This window comes from Ustilago hordei (assembly GCF_900519145.1).
Source record: "Ustilago hordei strain Uho2 genome assembly, contig: UHO2_contig_12, whole genome shotgun sequence".
NCBI classification, from domain to species: domain Eukaryota; kingdom Fungi; phylum Basidiomycota; class Ustilaginomycetes; order Ustilaginales; family Ustilaginaceae; genus Ustilago; species Ustilago hordei.
In genome coordinates, this window is record NW_024545263.1 from 134176 (window position 1) to 155020 (window position 20845).

General features: G+C 51.3%; 4 protein-coding genes and 1 non-coding gene across 5 annotated transcripts; 3 read left to right on the forward strand and 2 right to left on the reverse strand.

Moving 5' to 3' along the window:
- Positions 1 to 5988: 5988 nt before the first annotated feature.
- On the reverse strand, positions 5989 to 6117 carry tRNA-Ser(AGA). The gene has a single exon. It is a non-coding gene; the product is annotated as a tRNA-Ser (tRNA).
- Positions 6118 to 6318: 201 nt separating this feature from the next.
- UHO2_05100 (uncharacterized protein) lies at positions 6319 to 9237 on the reverse strand (the record flags this gene model as incomplete). The annotated part of the gene is made up of 1 exon (XM_041556103.1): positions 6319 to 9237. The coding sequence occupies one exon, from the start codon at positions 9235 to 9237 to the stop codon at positions 6319 to 6321; it is 2919 nt and encodes a 972-aa protein (XP_041412037.1).
- Positions 9238 to 10354: 1117 nt separating this feature from the next.
- Positions 10355 to 11161, forward strand: UHO2_05101 (uncharacterized protein; the record flags this gene model as incomplete). The annotated part of the gene is made up of 1 exon (XM_041556104.1): positions 10355 to 11161. One exon carries the CDS (start codon positions 10355 to 10357, stop codon positions 11159 to 11161), a length of 807 nt encoding a protein of 268 aa, XP_041412038.1.
- Positions 11162 to 12055: 894 nt separating this feature from the next.
- On the forward strand, positions 12056 to 13389 carry UHO2_05102 (putative 60S ribosomal protein L26; the record flags this gene model as incomplete). Its single annotated transcript, XM_041556105.1, has 2 exons — positions 12056 to 12169; positions 13114 to 13389. The coding sequence occupies 2 exons, from the start codon at positions 12056 to 12058 to the stop codon at positions 13387 to 13389; spliced, it is 390 nt and encodes a 129-aa protein (XP_041412039.1).
- Positions 13390 to 16620: 3231 nt separating this feature from the next.
- Positions 16621 to 20550, forward strand: UHO2_05103 (uncharacterized protein; the record flags this gene model as incomplete). Its single annotated transcript, XM_041556106.1, has 2 exons — positions 16621 to 17526; positions 17980 to 20550. The coding sequence occupies 2 exons, from the start codon at positions 16621 to 16623 to the stop codon at positions 20548 to 20550; spliced, it is 3477 nt and encodes a 1158-aa protein (XP_041412040.1).
- Positions 20551 to 20845: the final 295 nt, after the last annotated feature.

Sequence of the window (20845 nt, forward strand, 5' to 3'; positions counted from 1 at the left end):
TGGTGGTGGATGCCTTGATTGTTGCAGATGGAAGGGAGCGCAGCAAAACTGCAGCTCTCAAGTTTTGGAAGAATCCAAGCTGTCGGCTGAAACATATTGAGTTCGTGGGTTGCTTGATGTTTCTTAATGGTGTCAGTAGCCTGACCTATCTCCATTTGGCGCATGACTGCCAGGAGCTCCAGGAAACGAGCCCGATTCTGATCACCATGTCGAATGTCGATGTTGGCCAGCTCTTGTAAGGTGGCAATGCGTTGGGCCTCTCTCTTACGGGCTTGTTGGCTGAGTGTGGTAATGACATTGGAGGAGGTTGTGCAAACTCTCTCAACAAAGGCGTACCAGGCTGCAATAGGTGGTCTGGGGGTCTCCTTCGGAAGTTGTTCGGCGAAGTGAGACATCCGAAGTTCAAAACCAGGTTGTAAATGGGCTTCTCGATGTAAGTGCCAAGTACCAGGGCCAAGCTCGCCTCTGGTCATGCTGGTGCGAAGACTGAGGATGACAACGCTATGGTCAGATCTGCTTGGATGGGTCTCAACACTCTGGAGATGCGGGATGAGGCTATGGGATGTCCAGATACTGTTGATTTGGCGAGCAGAGAGGAGTTGACCATGTCAAACGTGATGGCAGGTATAACTTGTGCCTTGAGGATGTAGAGTGCGAATTGTGTCGACCATGCCTGCCTGTGCCAGCTGTCCAAGGGGGAGTTGACATTGTTGCTGCCTGGGAGGGAAGTTGTCGAGCATGGGGGCAGCAACTGCATTCCAATCTGTGCCGATGACTGCTGCAGAAGTATCGTTTGCTGCTGCAATGTCCAGTTGGGAGAGTCCGGCTTGATCCTGTGCCCAGAAGGTGTGATGGTTAGCGTCGTCAGGCAGTGCATGAATACTCCATAGATAGAGAGTACATATGGCTTGACCTAGAGCAGGTTCGGAGTTGGGAATACGGATCCGAGCATAGGTTGCATGGTGGTGAAGGAAGGACTCCTCGATTACCCACTTGGTATTCTGAAGAAGGATACCACAGTCTGATCCGAGAATGGCTTGGTGACCTTGGGTCGCAAAAGGATGTTGAAGTTGAAGGAAGGGATTGATGGTCAGCAGATGTTGGGGGGAAGTGAGTTGCATCTCCTGAATGAAAACAATGTCAGCCTTCCCAAGAGGGGTGGCTGAGTTTTGCAAGGCTGCCTGGCGCGAAGGTTCATTGAGCATGGCACAGTTCCAGGTAGCGACCAGCATTGAACATGACTTGTAGCCATGTGTAAGTGGTCGCGTGCCAGAGACTAATTTTGGGTGTTATCTGATTGGTATAGGTGGGATTGATTGAGTAAGATCTACTTGGTATGTTTTGACTAAATGTAACCAGATGACTTTGTACTGGTAGGTCTTGGCTGACTGCCTTGAACACTCCATTCAGAGGTTGCATGGCATGTTCATTGTTTGTTAGAGAGTGAGTGATACACTCTCCTTACAGTACAAGTGTTCACAGTACTGTTGTTAATGCTCTTGGATGTCATCTGGACTGCGATATGCTTATCACCTACAGAGGACGGAAGTTACTGGACTGCAGGTGTGAGATGTCATGGGCCTGGATGCACAGGAAGCAGAAAGGCCCATAAGTTCATATGAAGGGAGTGCAGGAATTGAGGAATCGGGTAGATCATGGGAATTACAGAAGAATTCAGTGAGATCGGTAGTAGACATGGTTCTGTGACAGATCTCATCGAGATCTCCATCGTTCTTCCTCCTCCTCCTCCTCCTCCTCCTCCTCCTCCTCCTCCTCCTCCTCCTCCTCCTCCTCCTCCTCCTCCTCCTCCTCCTCCTCCTCCTCACCATCAAGGAACGTTGGTTCCTCCCCTTCACCACCGAGGAACAACGGTTCCTCCTCCTCACCACCGAGGAACAGCAGTTCCAAGCGGGGACAGGCCCCAGAAGCAAGGGTGACCAGCAGCTCAGCAGCTGCAGTCTCAGAAGGCTGCTCGTTGGCAGCAGTTGTAGGTGAAGCTGTGACCATGAGGCCAGCAGCAGAGGGACCTGCAGGAGGGGCAGAATTGCATCCAAGTAGCCTGGCACTGTGGCACACAGGCTTCCCCAACCCAGAGGCAGGCAGGTTCTGGCTGGGTGGTTGAGATGACGCAGTGGAGTGGGAAGTGTTACAAGTGCACACCATTTTGAAGGTCATGTGGAAATGCTGTTGGTGGAACAGCAGGAAGTAAGGGATTACTGGTGGATGTACCTAGCCTCAACGGAGCTCAGCTCTCGAAGGGGGGGTAGTGTCACAGGAGCCATTCAGCTGAAATGGAGTCTGCACCATCTGTGCAGACAGAGAGGTTAAATTGGCTGAGGGCCAGTGTAAGAGCCTGACTCAGGGGATCCCAGGGAGATCCAGTGAATGACCATAGCTTGCTGGACATCAGGGACTGCTGGTGGCAGGAACATATGGGGGGGTTGTTGAGTAGTGCCACCCTGTTGTACATGTGGGGAGTAAATGTTGCCAATCGACATCGATTGGACACGTGATATATTGCTCAGAACAATCACTCTGGAAGTGTAGTTGGTGTCATGGGCCTGAATGCTCAAGAAGCAGGAGGGTCACTGGTTCATATGGAAGGAGCACAGGTATCGGAGATCTAGTCGATACCAGTAGAGAGCATGGTCATAGTGCAGTCTCCATGGAGACCATGGACCCCTACAGACTCACATGCAGAAGAGGACCAAGCTCAAGGAGCAGGCACAGCCATGAAGAGGACCAAGCTCAAGGAGCATGCAGACAGTTACCACTCAGGGGCTCAAGAGACAAGAGTCAAAGGAACTGTCACTGGTCAAAGGAGAAGGAGCAGTGTATAGGAAACTGGCAAGCAGGTCCTGAGGAGGAGGAGCAGTGTCAAAGGAGTCAACACCACTCAGGAGGCACAGGGGTGCCAAACAAGCAGGATAGCAAGGAGGAGGAGCAGTGTCAAAGGAGTTGACACAGCTCAAGAGGCACAGGGGTGCCAAGCAAGCAGGATAGCTCAAGGAGGACAGGAGTGGTGCTAGAAGGGCCCCTGTACAGTACTCGATGAAGAAGGTACTCTCTGGAGAGAGAGAGCAGGAGCAGTGTTGCTGGCAACACTGTGAAGAGGTATATAACCATACTTTCTCATCATCAAAGGTCAAGTGGATCCTCATCCACTCTACACACATCATAACTAGTTATAACTTCAGCATAAGTATACATTAGTTTCAGTCAGCATAGTAGTAATCTATCAAGATTGCTCCTCATTGTAGTGTGTGTGTTGTATCACCACTACCTGACATCTGAAGGCAGTTCATAGCAAACCAGCAGTCCAGATTAAGATAGAACCGAAGGCAGTAGTCCACTGTGGTCCAGGGATCACCTCAAGCATCAGTCAACACACTGGACACTTGTGTTGATGCCACCAACCTTATCACCAACACCATCAACCTCATCATCATCAACATTCACACCAGACCTTGGTGTCATCATAACCTACATATCGATATTGATTGTGCCAAGCTACCCTGAACAGAGTGTCCACAGAGGTCAGCCAAAACCTATGATAGTATATACAATGAATGCCACCTGCTGTCATCATGCAACTTGATAGTCACCAAATGACTAGCTCGTCGAGATTGATACTGAGACAATAGCTGTCACACAGTTTGATAGTCACTGAGTATCTCGACAGACTGACCTGGGTTTCAGGCGCGAGACCCCTGACAGGCCCCTCAGGAGGAGCAGGATAGGTGTCGTGGGCAACACCAATTGAACACATAAATACTCTCACTCTACCATAGCATATGAGTGGAGCCCTATCCACTCTTTACTCTATCTACTTTACTTACTTACTCAGTTATGTACCATTGCAATAGCAGTGCTCCTGCAACGACTCTCAACATGTGTGTAGTATCACCGTTAGTTGACAACTGTAGGCAGTGTTCTTCAACACTTGCAGTCCAGGCCCTTACTGTAGGTGGTGTTCTTCAACACTTGTGGTCCAGTCCCTTACTATAGGTGGTGTTCTTCAACACTTGTGGTCCAGTCCCTTACTATAGGTGGTGTTCTTCAACACTTGCAGTCCAGTCCCTCGCTGTAGGCAGTGTTGCTTGACACCTGCAGTCCAGTCAGTTATTGTAGGTGGTGACTCACACCTGTGGTCCAGTAACTCCCATCCTCTGAGGCAATTAGCATATCACAGTCCAGACAACATCCAAGAGCATTATCAACAGTACTACAAACACTTGTACTGTAGGAGAGGGTGTATCACTCACTCACCAATGACCAGTGTCTGTGCTGCACAACCTCTGAATGGAGTGTTCAAGGCAGTCAGTTGAGACTTACCAGGCAGCAATGTTTGGTTACATTTAGGCAAAACATACTGAGTAGACCTTACTCAATCAAACTCAATATAACACCCCAAAACTAAGTCTCTGGTGTGCGACCGCTTACACTTCTCTCTTCACCAGCAACCACCTTCTTGACCTTATCTTGTGAATCCCTTTAGCCACTTGTTGGACCTCATGACCAAACTCCTTGGTCATGTGGTTGCCCCTGTGCTTGGTCCTGTGTGGCTATATGCATGTACCCCTTGAGCAGTTACCATCTGCATGATGCTGAGCTTGGTCCCCACTCCTACATGTGGTTATCTCTGTATGCTTCTCCTTCTAATGCTGGTATCCTCCTCCCTGAATCTCCTGATGCTTGCTCATGTCAGCTGACTTGCTGAGACATGCTGATCAGGCTGATCCTGATTGATCCTTGTGAAATTAACCTGGACCCCAGAGTTTGGTTGGTCTCATAAATCATATGTGCTACCAACCTGATTAGCTTTGTTGATTCCTGATGATTTGCTGCCAATCAATTTGGTGCACCCTTCATATGCTGATCTGCTGACCCTGTGACATTACCATGATTGCTGCTGATCAATTTGGCACACCCTTCATATGCTGACCCACTGACCCTGTGACAGTGGATTCATTGGTGTCCTTGTGAGTAGTAGCAGGGATGTCGAGGGCAATGTGGTCTTGAGGGGATAAGGGAGTGGAGGCAGCAGATGTATCAGCTGCAGGGGTTGGCATATCTGGGGAGGTGAGAACAGGGCCAGAGTCAGATGCATGATGATGTTGATCATTGGAGTGGATAGGTGGCATTGAGTAAGGGTGAAAGGATGCAAAAGGAGCTGGTGTGGTTGAGGAGTAGTGTGGATGGTGAAGGGGGGGTGAGGGCAATTACTGAAGGGAGGAGCCTTTATGGGAGGAAGTCAGTGAGGAGGGCAGAGCTTTAGCCAGGCAGAATGATGAGAAAGTGAGTGATGATGGAAGGCAGAGGAGGAGAAGGTGAGGAGAGCACTTGTAGGCAGAGGCTCAAAGGAGGGCCTCAGGGACTTAGCCATAAAGTAATATAATGGAGGTGCTGAGTGAGCAAAACCAACCCTGGGACACACCTGTGGAACACACAGGGCAGCAGAAGTGGGAAGTGGTTGTTGTTGCAATCAAGACCCCCAGAGACATTGCTGAAAGAGGTGCCAATAGATTGAATGGGTGGATGATGTTGATATATGTGTTGGTTTTGCACAGCAATACTAGACTGAGCTCCCCAACATCACTGAAGCAGTGAAACTTGCAAAAAACACAGTGTCATTTGGTCAAATTTGAGTCATTTGAGACTGGATGGATTTGGTCAAAAAGTTGGTGGTGTTTATGAGCTGTAGAGCTTGTAGCAGTGTCAAAGTCATTGGTTCATGTGATGTTGAGGTGCGCTGAAGTCAGCTGAGCATCCCTGTCAAGTCTTGTGGTGGGTTATGATGTTGAAGTGTCAATGTGATTATAGGTGATGCCTAATTACAGACACTGACACCATATCAAAAAAAAAAATCCATTTTACCATTACTCAGCCTTTTTCTGATCAATCTTGCTCCAGAAAGTTGGAGGAGATGCCCCTCAGTCGTCCACATTCATACATTCCAGTTTCAGGGGTGTTCCATGGAAAAAAAACCGACGCCTACAGGATTTGAACCTATGCTCCCAGAGGGAATGGCATTTTATTTTTTTTGTCGAGCAGATAATACTCTAGAATCGAGGAAGAGATTCTAGTGCCACGCGATAACCACTCCGCCAAAGCGCCTTGTGTGTCTAAATCCACAGAAGGTAGCATTAGATACCTCTAGTTGAGGTTGTCTGCTTTCAAATGCGTAGTTTCTTCGCTTGACAACCTTCACCAAGCTCACTACGAAGCTTACAGTCACACTAAATGTTCCTTGTGTGTATGATTGTCGATTTCCGGTGGTCAAGCGATATCGAGAGTCCATAGTATAGCGAGATTGAATCACTTCGAGCTTTTCCCTTCATCGGCGCCGGCACCAACAGTCTGGATCTTACCACTTGCACTTTTGCTCGGCCCAGCACTGCTACTTTTCTGCTCCAACAACTGCAGCAACAGATCTTCCATCCTTTTACCCCTCGCTTCCATTTCCTGCACCCTTCTTGCGATTGTCCTCAACTCTTCACTGAGATCATCGTTACCGGTTGATGTATGCACGCCAATAACAGCCATCGGGAGCTCAGCATCTCTTTCCGCTCGCCTTGGGGATTGTCTACGCGTAAAAGCAGGTCGAGTGGGGCTAGAGTCTGTAGAGCGAACATTGCTCGTTTCGAGACGAGATCCAGATTGGGAACGGGATGGGCTACGAGATCGTTCTGCGCAGCGAGACGAAGAAGAAGCTCGTTTAGGAAGGTTGTTATTAAGATCACCAGGGTCGAGCACATGATTGAACAGTTTGGCGAGGGGAGAACTGAGCGAGCCCAAACCACGAGGTTCGTGTCCTCGTCGAAGAAGTTGCACTACTCGATTGCTGGGGCCGTCTCGTGTGCGACGAGAGCTTGTGCTGCCTGCAAACGAGGACTGAGTCGTCGTTCGTGGTAGAGGATCCTGTTTCTGCGCTTCGCCACTAGCAGAACTGGCAGTTTGTGACTGGTTTTGGGCATGAGGAGTGACCTTTTGCTCCAAGTTCGCAGCCGCCCTCTCCTCCCATCCTCCATCCTCAGCCTTGCCACCCTTACCCTTCCTAATCGTCCCCACACCATCATACCCTTCCCCCTCCCCATCCGTCTCATCACCTGACTCCTCATCCTCCACACCCCATTCATCCTTATCTTCCGCCGGCCGATAATCAAACGCAGCCTCAATCACATCCGCACTTGCACTATCTAACCCCGAACTGAAAAACGGCAGTCTACTCAACAACGTCTTCCCCTTGTCCGCTGTCAGACTGATCCCTTGTCCGAACACGTTCAACTCGCAAAAATGGATAATTAGCAGCACGTGGAAACTCGTCAACCGGATCAAAAACACATTGATCTTATGCAACCATCTGGGCGAAACGAAAAAGCTAAGCGGCATCACTATCGCCACCGCCAAAAGATTGAGTGGGGGTTGATAGGAAAAGATCGCATCGGTGGTGATACCAGACATGGTTTTGCATGCGAATTGGAACATGGCTTCTTCGTTGGCGTTCATGGCGACGATCTGGAAGGTGTTGCTGAGGAGCGAGATGAGTACGGTTAGGAGGAGAGTGTTGCTCATGATAGTATAGATGATCATGAGGGGCGGACCGAATTCAAGGGAGAAACTTTGCGCTTCGTCAAAACCGAGATAGGAACTGCCGAACCAAACCTTCAGCATAAGCCAAAGGACGGCTTTGAAAGTCCATCGTTCTTCCGATGCGAGCGAGTAGAAGGCATATGCGAAACCGGAGAAGCAGACCATAGCAAGTACTGTGAAGAACGCAAAGTCGGACAGCATGGCTTTCAAGCTGAGCAAGACGACGTTGTCTTGCACCAACGAGCTCGCTACCCTTGGGCAGAGGACTACAGCACCGAGTGCTAGACAGTCGAAACTGAGATCGCTTCTTCCTGGAAGACCGTGTTGGAGCGCCGAAATGCGTAGCCCAAACCAGAAGAAGGAAATGATGCAGAACACTGCATCGATGAGGTTGTAGAGCGAGCTCATGTAGTGCGATAACCCGTGCTCCTGAAGCTGAGCCAGCTCGTCAACGGCAAATCCGAACAGCCAGATCGAGAACAAAGTCTCCTGAATTGTCCACGTTGGACTGCCCTTCTGCGCTAAAGCAGCGACATACAGGACGAGGATGACGACAAAAGTGACGAACTCGAGCTTGCTTCGAATGGAGGGTACGCGTAGGCGGAGATGATTGAGCAAGGGCGCCTTAGTAGGGTCGTAGATGCTGAGTGGACGCTTCTTATAGCTATCGTTGAGAATGGCGTGAGATGCCTGCATGGGCGACAGGACGACTTTGCCGTTCCATATCCCATCAATACACCGTTGGCAGAGCGGAGTCGAGATGAAGCGTTTGGCAGAAGAAGCAATCGCAAGCTCCAAAGTATTCGAGTACTGCTTGGCAGGTAGACCATGACTAGTGATCTCGCTGATGTCAACGTGCGATGAAGACATATGCAGCTCCTTCAGCTCGCTGTGTGTCGCCCCAGCCAAAGGATGAAAGCTCGCGGTGAGCGAGGTGACGAGCTCCAAACCGTCGTTTGAGAAAGTGCGCAGCAATTTCATGGCGAGGAGCTCGCAAAGAGCTGAGCGGGTGTTGTTGACAGATTGGAAAGCGAGGTCGCGTGTCGCTTCACGTTGGAAGTAGATCCGATTGAGCATGAGGCAGTAGAGGATGCCGATGGAGCGAAAGTTGCTGTACTTGATGGCAAGAGGGCGGACGAGTGAAAAGTTGAGGTCGACCGAGGTGAGCTCTTCCCAGCTGAGATGGGTGTCAATGGTCTTGCGCAGATCAGAACGAATCTCGTGGATGAGATGGAAGACGTCTTGACGCTCGACCACTTTGATCAAGTTGACGCCGTCTTCACCTTCGGATTCAAGCAGTCGATCGAGCTCCTGTGCGTAGGCTTCGGTCGGTCGACGACTGTGGTTGCCGTCGCCAGTTGCACTGCGGCCAGCTGTGGACAAAGCAGGTCGCAGAGCGCCATTTCCACTTCCTGAAGCGGGAGCAGTGCGGTATGGTGTGTCGTCGCGAAGATTCTGTTCTGTTGAGCTGATGGAGAAGGCGGAGTCTCGAGGCGATGTCGCATCTAGAACAAGATGGGGAGGAATGTAGGCTTCGGGTCCGGGCTGGTCAGGTAGGTTACGAAGCGAGACATGCCTTTTGTGATGTGTGTGCGTGCTCCGCATAGAAGTGGCCGAAGCCTTTTGCGAGACAGCCCTGGACATGTCTGCTTCACTATCGACGGCTGGACAGTCTAACCACTTGAAGTTGTTCTGTGCAGGACAGCTGTTGGAGGAGAGCGAAGGCTAGGCACCTTTCTACAGTTATTTGTTGAAATAAAGGAGTCACTCGGCGACGATGATCGGGAGGTGTTCAAGCTAAAGAGCAAAACACTATACTATATTGACATACTAGAAGTGAATGTGGCGGGAGCCTCGAGCTCCCTGCCAGACTTGTATACAAACGTGTGGCACATGCCCGACTGTGGGCGTACCCTACCTAATGACAGTGTGTAGCAACGAGTGGGATATGGTTGCATCCGATCTCTGTCCGGTATCGGCTCAGCCCGATTTTCTACCTGATTTGCCACATCTGATCCCGATCAGATCTACTTAGCCTGATCGCCGACTGAACCTTCTCCGCCCGATCCTCTACAGATCTGATCTACATTATTCCTAGATCGGACTAGATCGCAATCTCCAACATTATTGCGACGCCATGGACTGGAATGGAGGTACAGATGGTGGGGAAGAGGAGCCAAAAGCGGATTGACAGGTGCTCTACATGGGACTTGCTCTTCTGTGCTGTGCTGTGCTGTGCTGTGCTTTGTGCTTTGTGCTTTGTGCTTTGTGCTACCAGCGGGTGTTGTTCTGTGTGACTTTTTTGATGCTTCTGCTTCCACCTTCTGCTGTCGTCGTGTGTGTTGCTTGTCGCAGTGTCGCTGTTCTTGAAAATTGACCCTGAGACGACGCTAGAAAATGACCGAGATCCGAGCTGTAAATGCTTTTGGACGCGCCTGTCACAGAACGAAGAGACACACCCTGCTCATTCTCATCGTGCTGTTGAGACGGTCACCATCCTTCTCGCACCTACACTCTGCCTCAGCCATCGCATCTACTCCCTACTGTCATCAGATCTATTGAAGTATCGAATCTGTCAGGAAGTGGAGCATGTCAAGGCGATAGACGAATCACAGCAATCTCTTCCTCGACCTTGTCCTCACAAACCTTATCTGTGTTAGCTGCCTCTCGACCAGCTCAGTCGCGGCCTTGCAACATTCCAAACCCCTCCTTGCTACACGGGATCGTGGAGAAGCTAGCTCGCATCACGTCCACTCACATCATGTCGCGGCTTTATTTACGGCTACCGAGCATGCCGTCGTTTCATCATGCCATTACATCCTTTCTAGGCTTCATGGATCTCAAGATCGGCGCATCCATCTTGACCCTCTTCGCACTCTTCAACAAGACAGCAGGTATATACGGCATCCTCGCGGTTTTCCAAGGAGGCACCTTCTCCCAAGTAGCTCTCTACGTCTACTCAATAGCGACCATCGTTTTGTTCCTGTGGGGCTTGAAAGGCATATCCGACGAAGAGGCACAACATGTGCTCACCTATGCTCACCTCTTCACACTCGACCACATGGTCTCCACCTTCTGGACGCTCCTCTTCACCTTCAACTGGTGGTATTTCACACCTCACGATGGTCAGCCTACGACCAATCAATCCTCGCACCAAACTGGGCTGATGGACCTCATCGAAACCATCGAGTCGCAATACAGAACACCAGAGCAAATGGCACAGCTCCACCACGATAAGCTGACACCAGAACAGCGCAAGATCAGTGCACAACGTATCTGGAAGGAGGAAAAAGACTTCTCTGCAGCTGTCTTGATACTGGGATGGCTGGTGAAGATCTATTTTGCGCTGGTGCTCTACTCGTACGCATTACATTTGCGTCATGGCACGTATCGCGCCTTGCCATTATCGAAAGCCTCATCCAATTCTGCAGCAACGCGTTCGGGCGCTGGTCGTTCCGAGTATCGCTACCACCCTGTTGTCGAGCAAGAGGAATTGGAGAACTGGAGCGATGACGGTGAAGCAGATGGAGATGCGCAAGCAGCCAAAGGAAATGGCACAACGACATAGACATTGAATAATGCCAACGCTGGCGGCCCAAGGTCTGACATTGATAGATTGGCCGCCTAGATATGGACCATGAAGATGCAATTTGGACTCGCATGCCTCAGGACTTTTACATCACATCATTATTACTTGCAGTAGGAAGCATCGACCACATTGACAATGGTAGACATTCACAAAGGAAGGCAAGCACGACTGAAAACGACTGTGCCGTCTTAGAAGCGTCCGATTGACCGAGGTCCGATGCCATTTGAGCAATAAGACCAGTGTTTCGGCTTCGGAAAGTCAAAGCATGCCTGATGCCGAGATGATCGCCCATGCAGCTCTAAACTAAGTGAGCATGCCGAACGGCTTTCAGCAGAAGCATGTGTTTATGTAGGATCGGATTCTGGCATTGAGCTTCAATCGGTGATGACAACTCGTCGGGGTGAAAATGGGATGTGGGATGTGGGATCGGGGATCGGGGATCGGCCGACTCCAGATCAGAACTGTACGAATGGCTGAGGCTTTTTCTTCTCTCAATAGCCCCACTGAAATTCTCAAATCGAGCCAAATTCAGAAAAGGCCCTTCTCGAGCGCTCAGCAATAACACGGCAGCACACGGCAGTCTTCAGAGCACCTTTTGAGTGAAATCAAGATAGTGGCTCTGCTATGGCGATTCTGTCCAAAGCTTAGAAGAAATCAGAGTCGAGGGAGCACAGCGTGATACCCAAACCCGAGCAGCTGCCAGTGAGAAGGAAGACTGGCCTGCAATTGGAGATTTCTCGAGCTGTGCGAGCTGTTTGCAGTTGATGAATGTCGAATGTGAGGTCTGATCATCATCTGCGATTTCGTGCTCCAACTTCTCATCACCACCACCCAACCCTTGATCACCCCCGCCCCGCACATTCGTACTTCAAGATGGTCTCCTCGTCTCGTCGCGCACAGCGCAAGGCTCACTTCGATGCCCCCGCCCACCTCCGACGAAAGATCATGTCGTCTTCCCTTAACAAGGAGCTCCGATCTGAGCACGGCGTAAGTATGCCCAGTACATAGCGACATTTCATCATCGACGCTTCCAGCATTGTCAGCCAGTCAATCCGCCATTCAGCAGAGTATACGCATCTCAGCGGCATTCGTCGAGAGAATCCTCATCGACACACGAAGATTTATCGCAGTCCAGGCGCACCTTGAATCAGAAAGCAGTTTCACATTGCAAAGCAGCACCCATCACATCGCAACGACAGACATCATGCGGCACCAGCTAGCTACAGAGCTACATGACAATGGCCTCGGGGGAGCGTTGACGATTCATTAACACGGATGACCGACGCTGCGACACAAGAATGGAATACAGGAAAGGAGATTGGCACAGTGGACAAGCGTCACAGCACACATCATGGTCCTTACTGCCAGAATTACACGCAGTCTCAAACAGGTGCAAACGTGTCGTTAGCTGTCGTTCTTGCTTTTGACAAGCGGCCAAACCGAACGTCGAAGCACCTTAGGCAGACTTGCGGGGGGATAATGGCTTTGTCAAGGCTGGACATGAAGAGGACCGAAAGGCTTGGACGGATGTAGCACGTTGATCTACTACAACCTGCGCTAGGCTGCTGTCACTGCAGGATCTCAGGTCATTACAGGATCTCAGATCATCACAGGACATACACAACGGCAGTTGCAAGAAAACACCTGCACCCTTGCCGAGTAGCCACAGGTTTTGCAGAACAAACTCGACAAAAACAGATTTAGTAGTACCATTCCACAGCAGTATGCATCACCACAACGAAGCACGTCGGCGATCACTCAGAGAATGCTCTCATGAGAGGCAAATGAATGTTACCAACAAGCTCTGCGAATCCGACACAGACGCTGGCAATGGACGTCGATGATGAAACCGCATCCCCTTGTCAACTTTTCTTTCATTGGACTGTTTCTAACCACTCTTTGCACCTTCATCTGCATCCTGCTCACTACAGATCCGATCGCTCCCTGTCCGCAAGGATGACGAGGTCTTGATCGTCCGTGGCTCCCAGAAGGGCGCGGAGGGCAAGGTCACCCAGGTCTACCGCAAGAAGTGGGTTATCAACATCGAGCGCATCCACCGTGAGAAGACCAACGGTGCTACCGTTCCCCTTGGTATCCATCCTTCCAACGTTGTCATCACCAGCCTTAAGCTCGACGAGGACCGCAAGAAGATCATTGCCCGCAAGGCCAGCTCCAAGAAGGCCGATGCCGAGACCAAGGACAACTAAGCGCTTCCCCAGCCTTAGCGTTTAAGCTTGTTTCGGTTTCTCTTTGGCTTCTTGTTTCTATGTCGCGGCATGATCGACTACCCTCAGATGCTATAAATGGCTCACCATGACTGATGAGCTGCGAGTAGCGTTTGCAAAAACGGATCGCTCGGCAACATTTCTCTGTACAGCATTGTTTCTCTCTTCGCCAATCCCGTTGATGCGAGGATCCACGACCATACACACTTTCACGGCGACTAAGCACACCTAATGTTTCAGGCAGAGTGACGACGACGCGATTGTTGCGTCTGGCCGCTTCGACTCGCATCTTGATTCGCTTTGGCTCGGTCCTGTACCCTCACTCCATGCACTGCAGAACATGATTCCTGTTTTGTAACCACATCTACACTAGCCAGTTCGTATCTGTGAGAATCCGCAGTGCGAAACCATCTCTACCCGAAAATAACACACCAGTGACTCTAGCATTGCCCTCTCTGAAGATGTGTGCGTGTGGAAGGAGCGACTTGCGGTCCAGACAGACGTCAGGGAGTGGGACCCTTCAGAGAAAGGCTGCTACAGTGTACGATGTCTCGTCGATTCGTCGTCAATTTATGTCGTCAATATTATTGCACCTTTTTTGGCGTGACTTTTTGAAACCGAAAAGGAAAGAAAGCCATCAGCAGTTGATTCTCCAAAAAGTGTCATTCAATCAACCCTGGGCCATAGACCACCGCTGGGAACAATGAGCAGGATGACCGGAGCTTGAGTGCGATACAGTCGTGGTCGCTGTTGCCGATCAATATTGGATCAAACCTGGTCTGGGTATCGTATCGAAGCACATGATAGAACATACAGCATCGGGAACAAGATCGGCAACCACAGAAGAGCAATCGGAGATCAACTTTTGCTGGCGACACAACACAGTCTTCGTATGCAGGCCAAGCCCGAGTGACACGGGCCAAGTCGAAAGGAGTCTGTCTAACTTGGCTTGAGCAGAACAATGCCCAATTTCGCCGTACAACGGCAAAACGGGTGGCCGAAAGAAAGAGAGCTCAACTTTGACCGATACAAGCGAAAGAGAGAGAGAGAGAGGGAGAGAGAGGGAGAGAGAGGGAGAGAGGGCCTGGACTGAACAGGCAACATTGCTGTCGAAATCCGACGCTGGAAGCTCGTCATTTCGAACGCAATTCGCGGTTGGTCTGCTGACCCTGCCGGTCAAGCCCAAGCCATAGATGGCCACACTCAATTCCTTCCACATTCGTTTTGGTCTGCGCCTTAGCCATTCCCATTCGATCGCTTTTGCTGACAGACTGAATTTTAATGTCTTCTGAGCAGCCAAACAGAAGCAGTGCATGCATCCGGAGTGCAAGAGTTACCCACAAAGCGAGTGTATATGAGCCTTTGGTACTGGAATGGGATGCTGGAGAGAACTCCTTGGTGTGTGCTAAAGTTTGGAACAGGCGATGGCACCATTGGGAGCTCTTTTTGCAAAGCCCACACAGGCGATCCGCCCCAAAAAATAGCACAAAATCCGAAAGAAAAAAGAAAGAAAAAAAAGAGAAAAAGAAAAAAGAGAAAAAGAAAAGAAAAAGAAAAGAAAAAGAAAAGAAAAAGAAAAGAAAAAGAAAAGAAAAAGAGAAAAAGAGAAAAAGAGAAAAAGAAAAGAAAAACAGTGGTTGCGCAGCACAGTGAGGCTCAATCCAGTTTGCTTTTCTGTTTGAAGCCATCATCGCTTCTGCCAACGACCACATCAAACCAAAGGCTCTCTGCAGAGCGATCAAGGCTTCAGCATTGCATAGCACAGCTTCTTGCGCTTGCGCAATCGGGAGCTGACATCTCGCACATCTTCTGCTGCTTCTCTGCTTCCTATACCATCCAAGCGCCACTTTTTTTTTTTTTGGAGATCAGGGACCAGCGCCGAGGCACACGACAGAGAGAAAGCTCAGCTTCCGAGTTTTGCCAATTTCGCTCATAGGCGAGCCTGTTGATGACGACGACGACGACGACGACGACGACGACGACGACGATTGAGCCGTGGATGCTACGGTACGGCACACTGCAACTCACAACTTCGGCTAGTTTGCCTCTCTCAACATTTTTGACGTTTCTCGTCGTCTTCGTCCACTTTGACTTGACTTGAGCGCTATACACGCACGCACGCACGCACGCAACGCACACTATCATCCTCATACCTGCGATTGCGACTTTTCTTCCCCTTTCCTCCACTCTATCCTACACACCTCTCGAGCATCTCGGCCATTCAACAGCAGTCTTCGGTCACATAATCTGCACTGCCAGTGTTTGGGCGATCTTTCACTCTCTCAAGTTGCTATTACGACCCTGCGCCTCTCTCTCTCTCTCCCCCTTGACACTATAGAGCGCTGTCGACCCTCAACTGGTCGTTACAAGCGAGCAAAACTCTGCCTCGCTCAACAGCTGCACCCTGGATAACGCCATTCTTTCGTGATCGCCGTCTCGACGCATTCGTTCCTCCCTCGCCCTACTGCGCAGCAACACTTCATTGCATCGCTACCACTGTTGTGCTCGATTCTGTTGCATCTGCACAGCATCGCTTCAACACTTGCGCCGGTGGTGCGCCATTCCCTCGATCTCCAGCAAGGCTCCATTTCCGCGCCAGTCCATCGACGACCTGCTGCAGCTCCTCGAAACGTGCTCCCGACTTGGCTCAACTTCCTTTGAGTGCCTAGTCTGCCACTAGAGAGACCCTACCTCGGCAGTGTTCTTTTTGCCATGCTCAGTTCTCTGCTCTGCAGCCTCTGAGCTTCAATCCCACATACCCCAGCTCAGTTCAGCTCGCTCGCTCCCCGGCGTTTGCACCAAAACCCCGGCTATAGGCTGCCCTCAGTTTTTCTTATCGAGCTTGAAAGCATGACAGTCGTTTCTGGCTCAACCGGGGGTTCCTCCTCTAATGGGCACCATCCTACTCACCACCATCATCACACACAGCAGTATCAGCATCAACACAATCAGTCCAGCTTGAGCTCTTCAGCGATAGCTTCCTCTTCTAACCACACCTTGGATCACGACGAGAACATCGCAGATCTCTCTCACTCTTCCAAGACAAGTCGAAGAGGCTCAGCGTTGTCGCCTCTCTCTTCGCCTCCCTCTCACGACCAAGCCGATCCTTCGTCACAACCAGACTATCCTACGCACAGCAGCTCACCAGAGGCTTCACGTCACAGCCTCGCCGGTAGCATAAGTCACATTGCTGACCATCCCAACGCCTCGGCCATGGCCACCTTGACCGTGCATACGCCTCCAGCAATTCACCAGTCTGATCCAATGCTGCAAGTACGCACCACCAACAGTCCGCTGCACAAGGCAAGCGCCTCTTTCCACCAGCAACAGGCTCAGCAGCACCATCAGCACCATCAGCACCATCAGCACCATCAGCACCATCAGCACAATCACCAGCAACAGCAACAGCAACAGCAACAGCAACAGCAACAGCAACAGCAACACACTCAGCATCAACATCAACATCTGCACCAGCATATAGACTCTCCCTCACCTCCATTGCCGCCAGCACCATATACCCAGCCACCCGTCACCTCGTCCCTGGCTACCGTCACTTCCGGCGATGGATGGGCCGTCGTGCCCAAGAGCGCAAGAGTCAATGCAGCTACATCTTCAGCGACAACATCAACATCAGCATCAGCATCAGCTGCTGCTGTAACCGCCGCTCAGCAATCGGCAGCCTCAGACCTCCTCGGTCCCAGCCAGGCTGCCTATGCACAAGCTGCTAACGATATGGCCAACCGTCGATGTGGGCCCGCCTCGGCTGACTTGACGTCCGACTACGACGTCCCTTTCGGCGAGAGAGCCTCGCCTGCTGTCATCTCTCTTTCTCAGCGAGGAGCAAGGTCGCTCAGCCGCAGTGGCACACGTCCATCTAGCCCCTTGACCTTATCTCCGGCACTAGCGACCGAAGCACCCAACCCATCAGGCGCCCATCGAGGTGGTCTTCGTGGATCCGATGAGCATGTCGAGACCGCCGAGAAGGATGTAGCTATAGCCAACGCTGATGTTAACTGCACCAACACTGGTGCTACCCCGCTCGTGCCTCCAGCAACACGCAAGCTTTGTGTTCGACATCAGCGCATGGCTGATGAAGGCACTACTGCTCGACTTCAGAAGGTGAGTTTTCCACAATCATTCGATATTGCACCAATGCCGTCTCGAGTCCTCTTCTCCCTCCTTTGTCCAATTCCCTTTCCTTCTTTTGCCATCGCCTTGAGTCCTCTTGTCCTGCTTGTACTCAAAGTCACGAGTGCAGAGTGAGAAGATTCGAGCAAGATGCAGATCCGGCAGCGTCATGTCGCCCTCTGTCTTTTCGCGGGCGCTCGATGCTGTCTAAGCGATCATCGAGGATTCTTCTTTTGTGATCCTCAATCGTCGATCATGCTATATAGAAACACTCTGTTTGAAGCCTCGTTCTGCCTTATAGATCGTGTGCTATAAGTGATGTGGTACATTCTTTCCTTCTTCTCGTGATCTCTCATCCGAGACGGCATCGGATGCGATTAGGTACCAATATGATGACACACGATACTAACTTTCGTTCTTGGATCTTGTCTTCACCGCTCGCAGTCGATCGAAAGTCTCCCTTTAGCAGACCAAACAGCGGTCAACACAGTCTGGTCACTCTTCTCGTCCTCCTCCCATTCACGCAGGGCGTTGATCCTTCAAGGAATCCTCACTATGTGTTGTTTCAGTCAGCTCTCGCTCCTCTCCTCAGAGTTGGCACTGGCGATTCGTATCGACCCATTCTCGCTCTTTCCCCGTGAAGTCTCGCTCAAGGTGCTTGGTCATCTTGATGCGATGAGTTTGGGTAGGGCTGCACAGGTCAGTCGGTCTTGGAAGCAGCTTGCGGATGATGATTTGCTGTGGCGCAATATGTGCGAACAGCATATCGAACGTAAGTGCGAAAAGTGCGGTTGGGGTTTACCGCTGCTGAGTGAGCGTCGAAGGAGAGTTCCGGGCCCTGCGGTGCAGTTGGGTACTCCCGAGTCGCGCGATCTTAGCTCTGATGGATCGGGTGGTACGCCGGGCTCGTTGAAGCGGAGTATTACGGCTGCTGCTAATGCTGCTGCCTTGGAGAAGCAGTCGAGATCGAGGGCGTCCAGTCCCACTCCTTCGGGTTCAGGGGGTAGAGGTCATTCGAGATCGGTTTCGGGACAGAGGGATTTGCAGATGGGCACGATTCCCGAGCAGCACCACCAGCAGCAGCAAAGGGATCGTGATGCACCTCCGCTCAAGAAGCAGCGCAGTGGGCTGAACGGTGAAGCAACAGCTTGTGGCTCCTCGTCGAGTAACGCTGTTCCCCCTAAGACTCGACCTTGGAAATCGGTCTATTGCGAACGACTTGCTATCGAGCGTAACTGGCGAAGGGGTCGATTCACCTCTCGAACTCTCACCGGGCACACGGACGGTATCATGTGTTTGCAGTTCAACGAGAACCTCGCCCACCCCGCTTTCCCTGTTGTGATCACGGGCAGCTACGATAGGACCGCACGAATTTGGAACCTCGAAACGGGTGAAATGCTTCGTGTGCTCGAAGGTCACACACGCGGTGTCCGCTGCCTCCAATTCGACGAAGCAAAGCTGATCACCGGATCGATGGATCGCACGCTGAAAATCTGGAACTGGAGAACAGGCGCACTCATGCGCACGCTCGAAGGTCATACCGAAGGAATCGTCTGTCTTCACTTCAACGAGGATACCCTAGCAAGTGGGAGTGCGGATAGCAACATTAAGATCTGGAACTTCCGTACTGGCGAATGCTACACGCTTAGGGGACACCGGGATTGGGTTAATGCCGTAACTCTCTGGACTGGTCCCGCTGCGAAGAAACGCCAACAAAGACTTAGGGAAGCATTGAGGGCGGGAAAGGCTGCGGCGAGTATCAAAGACGAAGATCTGACCGCAGCAGGGAGTTTCCTGTTCAGTGCCAGCGATGATGGGAGTATCAGACTTTGGGATTTGGGATTGCGGGAGTGTTTGTTGACGTTCGAAGGGCATGTGGGGCAGGTGCAGAGCTTGAAGTTGATAATGATGGACGATGAGGCGGTTAGGAAGTTGGTTGGTGGTGCTGCAGGGGGTGTTGGTGAGGCGCATCTTCAGCGGAACAATGGAAGTTCGAGGAGAGCTTCTATCCCTGCTAATGGTGGTGCAGATGAAGAGGCGGTGGAAGTTGTTGAGGGGGGAGGTCAGGATATGCTTTCGTTGGAAGATCAAGAGAGTTACTTTTTGGGCGATGCAAGTTTGAGCCCAAGTAGAAGACAGAGTGGTGGTGCGGGAGGATTGGCTTCGATCGTGGGTGCTGCCGATATCGGTGCTAGAGCTGGCGGTGGAAGGAGGGGCTCGTCGAGTGCAGGTGAGATTCCGGAGCGATTCTTCCATGCCAGTACCGGTAATGGTAATGCTGGTGGTCCTCGTAGATCGATTCCCAACCCTAGCTCCAGCAGCACAACGACCAGCCAAAGCCGTAGGCGAAGGATAGACAAATCCCTCCTCCGAGTTCAAGAACGTCTTTGTGCAGCCGGTCTAGTCGAACCCCTTCCACTCGATGCTGAAATGGGTGATCTCGACCCGACGATCCTTCCCTCCACCTCTTCTCAACCACCCTCCTCTTCCACCTCAACCCCCTCCACGTCCACCAATCCTCCTAACTCACATCACACGAAACCGCGTCCAGTCTTGATCTCAGGTTCGCTCGACAACACCCTCAAGATCTGGGACGTTAGAACAGGCCGTTGCATCCGCACTCTCTTCGGTCATGTCGAAGGCGTTTGGTCTCTCGATGTGGACAAGCTGCGAATCGCATCTGCAAGTCACGATAGAACGATTAAGATCTGGGACAGAGATACAGGATATTGTCAGAATACGCTGGTGGGTCATAAGGGTGCAGTTACGTGCGTTAGTTTAAGCGATGATAAGATTGTCAGTGGGAGCGACGACGGGGATATCAAGGTTTGGAGTTTTGCTGCTGGAGCGGGTGCAGCTGGTGCAAATGGGAGTGGGGTAGTGGGTCAGCAACAAGGGGGATCCTCGCAGTTACAGCCTCCACCACAGCAGCTTCAGCAGAGTGGTCAGCATAGATTTGCAAACCCAGCTGCCAGTGCGGATATGGACATCGGTGGGCCTGCGCCCGCATCCTAAGCCTTCAAGGTCATGTTCGATTTGTTCTTTGTGTTTTCTTTCCTAGTGTTTTGGTAGCATGCATGCAAATGAATCTCTTCCTTTGGCTCTCTCTTCTCGATTTGACCATGTGTGTGGTTTGATCCGTAAGCTCTGAAATCACTTCTCAGATGAGTTCAGTCTGGTGTCAGAGCCTCGCCCGGGATCGGGGTTAGCAGATCGGAAACACAGGTTGAGGCCGAGGAAGCGGCAGCGCCAAATCCCGACTCTATGCGCTTGAGGTACTTGAGTGGGAAGACAGCGGCGGACGATTGCT